Here is a 7,762-nt window from a genome sequence, read left to right as displayed (position 1 = left end):
GGAGTGCTACTAATGGTTTGTGGATAGTAGTACTCCATGGGTTCAGGCTGGAAGAGTGAGAGCCTACAACATTTTCTGGATTAAAAGAGAAGCAATTTCTTGGTAAAGCGGCTCATGCCTGTAACCCCAGCACGTTGGGAGGCGGAGGCTGGCAGATCACTTGAGTCCGAGGCCAACCTGGCCAACGTGACAAAACTCTACTAACAATACAAGAAAAAAAATTAGCCAGGCATGGCAGTACATGCCTGTAGTCCCAGCTACTTGGGAGGCTGAGGCATGAGAATTGTTTGAACCCAGGAAGCAGAGGTTGCAGTGGGCTAAGATTGTGCCACTGGACGCCAGCCTGAGTGACATAGCAAGACTGTCTCAAAAAAAAAAGAGCATATAATTTTATATTTACTTTTCTACAATCTAAAATATGCAAATTCACAATTACAATCTAATATTTTTCTGATTATATAGAAATGCACGACTGTCATCAGACATCCAAAAGGCATCAAATGTCTAACATGAAATATCAAATTTGTCTATAGCCTTAGCGGTCTGCAAAATGCAGGGCTCAGCATTCTGAGTATACCGCTCAAGTTTCTTTCCTATGACTTCTTCAGGTTCTGTCATTTATTAACACAGTGTGTCTAAAATTGTCACTGCTGGTCATCTGGAAGAATCTGAGAAGAAGCAGGTCCTTGTTCTCATTCCTAGAGCTGCATCTCTGCTGAATAGGGTCAGGGTGCTCCCAGCTTAGCCTTATCTGATCCACTGACAGGCTCAGTTATCTCCTGCCCAGGGAAGGGATGGGTTTCTCTCTCCAAGGCTGAATACCCAGGACCAGGCAGTGTGGCTGGGACAAGCCAGCTCTCAGCAGGGAAGACATAAGCTGCCTGGGTGGCCATGGAATACAAGGTCTGCACCTGGGCACACAGAGTCCCCCGGAGCTGAGTGAGCAGTATCCGCTGCTCACAGGTCAGTGGAGAATGGATCTGCTGTGCCCACACCTGGGCTAGGTCTTGATAAACAGCCTCTGACATAGCTCGCACAGAGGTCACCAAGCTTTTTCGAAGTGACGGTGTTTGGACTCCTAGGGCCCGAGATCTATGCCGCTCGCTGCGCCCAGTGCGAACCCTGGAACGTCCCCTATGGTGGACATCACAGGTCTCCTGGATTTCACTGTTGTGCACAGCGGTGGAGGATCTTGATTTTTTATTCAACGTCAAGCTGCACTCCTCTTCTGGACAGTTCCCTGCAAAGAAAGCATGTGAGAGACTCATCAGAGCAGTCCCCACAGACCCTCATTTCCAGAACCCCTTGTGCACCCAGGTGAACCCCACTTGTTTCTCCCACTTCTTCCTGTCCATCTCAGCACTGGAATGAAGTGAGGCTGAACCGCTTGTGAGTCCCCAGATATTCTCAGAGTGCCAAGATCTCAAAAATTTACTTGTCAATAAGTAACTCCCTTTCCGCTCCAGCCTCATATAAAAGTTTCCTGATTATTTGCTTTTTGGGGCAAACCAAAAACAAAAAAACCACCACCACCACCAACAACAACAAACACCAAGATTCTACCTGCTCTGTCTTGGCAGCTGTCCTTGGAACTGATTTTTCTTTTCCTGCAGTTTTCCCGGTATGAGCTGGACTCTGGTTCTGTGAACACAATGAAAGTTTGAGAAAGTGCCTCCAACTGAACACCCTGAAATTCCTAGTCCATCCTGGACACACAGGAGCTGAGGTTACCAGCAAACTCCAGCTCTCTTCTGTTCTCCAGTGTCAAGGATCTGTACGGCCCTGGCTGCCAAGGAGCTCCCAGTTTCCTTGCCAGGGGAGCCTGTGTTGCTACCCTGTCCCTTCTCACCTTGAAAGAGCCAAATCTTACCTGATCCAGCAGTGCTGTTCCCGGCCTTGAGCTTGGTTTCCTCAGAATTCTCCTTGTTTGGATTGGGCTCTGATCCTGCTGCAAAAGAAAGTTTAGATGAGTCACCTCTCCCTAGGAAGAGTCCCATAGTCTATCTCTGATGCATTTTTGCAGATCAGTCTTTCATGTGAAGCTCTTCTGCCAGTGTCACGAGTGAACACATTTCTCAAAGTCCCCTGAGAGCACCAAGCCATTTCTCATCCCCAAATCACAAAATAAAACCCTACTAAAGACATATAGCTCAGTATCCCTGATTCCAACCCTCCTTCCAGCCTCCACAGGAGCAGCCCAAGGCCTTACCTTGCCTTTGTGTGTGCTTCTCACTGGAATGGGAGAAGGCGGTCTTGCCTTTTCCTTTGAATGGTTTCTTCTCATCTGAGCCCTTTTCTGTAAAGGAGATCTGCTGGAAAGGGGGCTGGTCAGTGGAGCACTGGATGGAGGAGCAGTGGAGATCGGCGTCTTCATTTCCCTTTCCCATGTTGAAGCTCAAGTCAAAGGTGCGCTCTCTCACACGTCCAAAGGCAGAATGTGGGTTATTCTGAAAGACCTGCCTTTTATACCTCCCTCGGCTGGGCGTGGCTTACTCTTATTGGCTGAAGAGTTTTCTCATTTCTGCCGCTTCTTAGAGCCTCAATCAGAAGTTTCTTGCTGTAGTTCTACTGGGGACCTAGACACAGTTAAGGGGAGACATTTTCAGGGTCCTCTTACAGTGTCAAGAAAACAAAGAACTGAGAGCACAGGGATCGGAAGATCGGGGAATCTTTTCTTCCAATTTCTGTTTCAGTTCCTACCTGGAAGGTTTTATGATCCTGTTCACCTTTCAAGATGCACAATTAAACATGCCTATATTGACATATGTTATATATTTTGCCCAGAAGAAGAATTTATTATACATAGTGTTAACATTGTATGCATAGATATTATAACTTCTTAAATGCTTGGAAACAACAAATGTTAAATTATGGTTGATTGTATTAGATCCACACCTATATGATGAAATAAAAATGAAGAGAAAAAATAAATACCAAATGAAATGGCCCTTCCTACCTTAAAAATGGGAAGATAATTAGATCAAATGCAATAAAATTGAATTGATTAGGTTGAGCCAGTGCTAACCTAATCAGCCCCTGATTCCTGAGGCAGCAAAAAGTCTAGGTGGAAAAACTTTCCCCTTTTCTCACACTTCCTCAGTCATCCTGGGAGCGCCATTGTGTTCTGTGGAATTTATTCAAGCTCCCTACTGAAAATGGACTTGGTTTCAAACAGGTAAACCATCAACTGATCACAAGAAAAACAGCCTAGATTCTGAACATCAGCTCCTGTCTTCACACCGCAGACACCACCTGAATCCCATCAAAGCCCACGTTGTTTCTCAACATCCACCAGCAAGACGCATTCCAGGGCAGCCTCTCAAAATTGCTTCAGTGGGACGGAACAAGATGTGGCAGAGCTCCAGGTTCAGAACAGCTTCCTCATCCCTTCCTACTGCTGCGGAGTCTGTCTCTGCTGGTCAGAGCCCTCCAACTAGCCTAGTCTATGTCCAAGCAAGTGTCCCCTAAAAGGACCTTCTTGTCTCCCCCTCTGCTGAGGAAAGCATGCAGGAATGAGACCTTCTATGTTAGGGAGTACTCAGCCTCCAGTCCCAAATGACTTGATTGACTGATGAACTGATTCCTTGAGGAGGAGAAAGACACGGGGAAGAGACTGTGTTGGGTGAGTCTGTGTTTTCCCAGCTGTGCTGCCTGTGCAAATAGTGGAACGAAAAAAGAATTAGTGGTAGACACTGCCTAGTGAAATTGTCTGAATGTAAATGGAACTTATCATAATATGATATCATTATATATTATAATATGATATAAAATTTATTTGACATCTGAATACATTTTTATATATTATGATATATAAAATTTGGTCAGGTAATTTTATAAGAAAATTGAGTTAAATTTTGTAACAACATTGACACATAAACTCAATAGAAAGCTAGGAAAATTGTCTGCTCTATGTAAATGACTGCTTGTTGGATAACTCTGTAAAAGGTATGAAGAGGGGTCTGCTACTTACTTGATAAGTAAGTACTTGATAAGACATCGGCTTCCACATCTTTGCTGCTTTTAACCTCTCAAGATATGAGAATATTTTACTCTAAGAAAGTATTTTCATAGATATCGTAATAGAATTTTTGTTCATTTTAGTTAATAAATTATTATAACATTTAGTGATTATTAATAATTTATGTCATTGTTAAAATATACTCCTACAGACAGCATATTACACATGTGTTTTGATTTGTCCTTTAATCTCAGGTAAATTTTTTAAATTTTTATTTATTAAATTCTATTTATTTTAGATAAAAGAGACCTTGTAACTGCCATATGATGTACTTTCTTAGAAAGAGAAATTATCAGGCAAAACTCAGGCTTGGCTGGGCATGGTGGCTCATGCCTGTAATCCCAGCACTTTGAGAGGCCAAGGCGGGTGGATCACCTTAGGTCAGGAGCTCAAGGCTAGCCTAGCCAACATAAGGAAACCCCATCTGTACTAAAAATACAAAAAATAAAAAAATAACTGAATGTGGTGGCTCATGCCTGTAATCCCAGCTACCTGGGAGGCAGGAGGATTGCTTGAACCCAGGAGGCAGAGGTTTTGGTGAGCCGAGATCACGCCACTGCACTCCAGCTGGGTGCCAGAGCAAAACTCCTTCTCAAAAAAAGAAAAAACTCAGGCTTATTTTTATCAAAATCTAGATTTTAAGAAACATTTCTAGGTGTCCCCTTTCAATAAAAATCCAAACCAAAACAAACAAAAAATTTCTAGGTAATTCCCATGAATATTAATAACTGTTAAATTGGGTACTTTTATTTTTAAGAGAGGGATTGTTTATATGGATGTGTTGAGGTGTCAAACACGTACAGTTAAAATTGTACCTTTTTTTGACAGACCCTCACTCTGTCCCTCTGGATGGAGTGCAGTGGTGCAATCACAGCTCACTGCAGCCTTGACCTCCCAGACTCCAGTTATCCTCCCAAGTCAGCCTCCCAAATAGCTGTGACTACAAGTGTGCACCACTATGCCCAACTAACTTTTAAAAAATTGTTGTAGAGATGAGGTCTCACTATCTTGTCCCAGTGAGGTCCTGTTATGTTGCCTAGGCTGGTCTCAAACTCCTGAGCTCTGGCTTCCAAAGTGATGAGGTTATGAATGTGAGCCACCGTGCCCAGCCAAGATTAGACCTTTCAATGAGTGCACATCTTACCTCAAAAAAAAAAAAAAAAAAAAAAGAAACTTATTAAAAGATAAAGTCTGCGTTAAAAATGGGTTCACATTAATGATTTTTAATTTAGTAATTCTATTGTTAAAAGAGGGATTGTTTATATGGGTGTGTTTATGTGTAAAAAGCTAGTTAAGGTCGAACCTTTATTTATTTATTTTTTTGAGACAGAGTCTCACTCTGTCATCCAGGCTGATGTGCAGTGGCACAATCACAACTTACTGTAGCCTCAAACTCGTAGAATCAAGGGATCCTGCTATGTCAACATCCCAAGTAGCTGGAACTACAGGCATGCACCACTGCCCCTGATTAATTAAAAAAAATTAATAAAGATGTGGTCTCACTATGCAGCCCAGGCTGCTCTCAAACTCCTGACCTCAAATGATCCTCCTGCCTTGTCATTCCAAAGTGATGGGATTACACAGGCTTAAGCCATTGTGCTCAGCCAAGATTTTACCTTCAATAAGCACACATTTTATACCACAAAAAATAATAATAAATAACAAAGTCTATGTGAGAAATGAGTTGAAGTGTAGATAATACAAAATTGACATGTTATTAGTTGTTGTTGAGCCTGGGTAGCAGGCCTATTGTACTGTTTCTTTTATTTTGTGTATGTTTTAAATTTTCTGTAATAAAACATGTATAATAATACAAAGTTGATCTACAATGTTAGCTCTTAAGATCTTAGTGACTTTGGGGGAGCAAAAAGAGAGAAAGTGGTTGCCAGGACATCAGTGAAGCTGGTTCTATTTCTAGGTTACACACGTGTTCACTTGTAATAATTCATTGAACTTTACGTGATTTCTTTGTATACGTCTTTCTGCATGAATATTATACATATATAAAAATTTAAATATTACCTATTTGCACAAAATTTTAACTTTATATCTCAGAATAATAGCACTGTTTTGTATTGTTTTAAAGTGGGACATGTTTGCTCAGGGCATCATCAGATGGATATTAATATTCCAAGGTATTTACTTATGTTGTAACACTTCGGTGATCTTCTAGGTCTTCCCATGTTTACATCAATTTAGTAAGTAAGATAGTTTTAAGTTTTTAGAGTATAGGCCAAGCATGGTGGCTCATGCCTACAGTCTCAGCTCTTTGGGAGGTCAAGGCAGGAGGATCATTCGAGTCCAGTATTTTGAGTTTTTTTAGGATGCAATTATTGTTCAGCAAAGTCCTCTCCCCAGAGTGAGGTTCAGCAATGCAAGGGCACCTAGTGCATACTATGCATTTGGTATGAGTAGAACTGGATTGAATCAGGAATAAAATATGTAGCAGAGGTCAGTTTGGCAAGGAAAAGTAGGTAATGCAGGTAAGATCAGAAGAGCACAACCCAGCAGCAAATATTTCCATTTATTTCAGGAACCCATTTGCCACTAGTTCACCGGAAGAGGCTAATTTAAACCATTCATTTCAGGAAACCATTTGCCACTAGTTCACCGGAAGAGGCTGATTTAAACCATTCATTTCCGGAAACATTTGCCACTAGTTCACCCGAAGAGGCTGATTTAAAGCAGCAGTTTGGGGGCTTGGTTGTACCCCATAGTCACCCAGAGAGCTTTAAACAGCACTGTGGCTCAGGTCCCACCGCAGGGATTCTGAATTCATTTATCTATTGCCTTTTGAGTTTAGGTAATTTTAAAAGCCTCCCTGGTGATTCCCGTGTGCACCCAGGGGAAACAACCCCTGGTTCAGGATGAGAAATGTATTTGCTGCGCATGCATTCCACGTGTGCAGCGGTGATTTACCCGATGGCCACTCCTGAGTTTGGGATCTTAGAAAATACACTTGTCCTGTTAAAAATCAAAAAACAACTTCAAGACACACTCAGCTGTTTGACTAAAATGCAGCAGGAGAAAATATCTTCTCAACAGGTGTATCTGGATGGCACTTGCTTTCAGAGTAAAAGATGGTTTCAAGCACAATATGGCACTTTTTTTCCTACAGGCTTTCAAGGCCTTTTACTGTCATATCCTTATGAATCACAGGAATAAAAAATTCATAGTTATATAACTGTCAAATATTGTATTAGGAAAAAAATTAAGGGCATGTCTTCCATGCTCAGGTACCCTGATTAAAATCAGTTAAGACCCATCTGCCGGGTGTGGTGGCTCACACCTGTAATCCCAGCACTTTGAAAGGCAGAGGCTGGAGGATCACTTGAGCTCAGGAGTTCAAGACCAGCCTGCTCAACGTAACAAAACCTCATCTCTGCCAAAAATACAAATATTATCTGGTTGTGGTAGTGTGCACGTGTGGTCCCAGCTACTTGGGAGGCTGAGGTGGGAGAATTGCTGGAGCACAGAATGTCAAAGCTGCAGTGAGCCACTGCACCCCAGCCAGAATGACAGGGAAAGAGACCCTGTCTCAGAAAAAATAAACAATTAAAGAGACCCATTCTTTCAGACACCCTCATTCTTCTACGTAAAACACGAGGCTTTTGACTGAAATGTTTTAAGATGAACTGAAGATTCTCCCATAATCAGGAGCAGCAGATGGGGGTTGCTCCCTTCCTGTTCTTTGAGTTGAAGCAAGGCAGAGGTCTGGAGACTGAAACTGGTAAATACTCAAAC

The 7,762-nt window shown here is 42.1% G+C and overlaps 1 protein-coding gene across 2 annotated transcripts; it reads right to left on the bottom strand.

Moving 5' to 3' along the window:
* Positions 1-473: 473 nt before the first annotated feature.
* LOC129053745 (protein FRG2-like-2) lies at positions 474-2,407 on the bottom strand. Of its 2 annotated transcripts, none has more exons than XM_054545783.2 (4): positions 2,210-2,407; positions 1,871-1,948; positions 1,564-1,641; positions 474-1,240 (listed from the first exon to the last, which is right to left on the bottom strand). In XM_054545783.2, exons 1-4 carry the CDS (start codon positions 2,385-2,387, stop codon positions 726-728), a joined length of 849 nt encoding a protein of 282 aa, XP_054401758.1. In that variant the 5' UTR covers positions 2,388-2,407; the 3' UTR covers positions 474-725. The 2 variants fall into 2 exon arrangements, with proteins under 2 accessions (XP_054401758.1, XP_054401759.1); XM_054545784.2 differs by having other exon boundaries at positions 1,871-1,945.
* Positions 2,408-7,762: the final 5,355 nt, after the last annotated feature.

Source organism: Pongo abelii, chromosome 17 (assembly GCF_028885655.2).
Source record: "Pongo abelii isolate AG06213 chromosome 17, NHGRI_mPonAbe1-v2.0_pri, whole genome shotgun sequence".
NCBI lineage: Eukaryota > Metazoa > Chordata > Mammalia > Primates > Hominidae > Pongo > Pongo abelii.
Note: the sequence above shows the minus strand (reverse complement) of the source record. Positions and strands in the feature narration are given on the sequence as shown.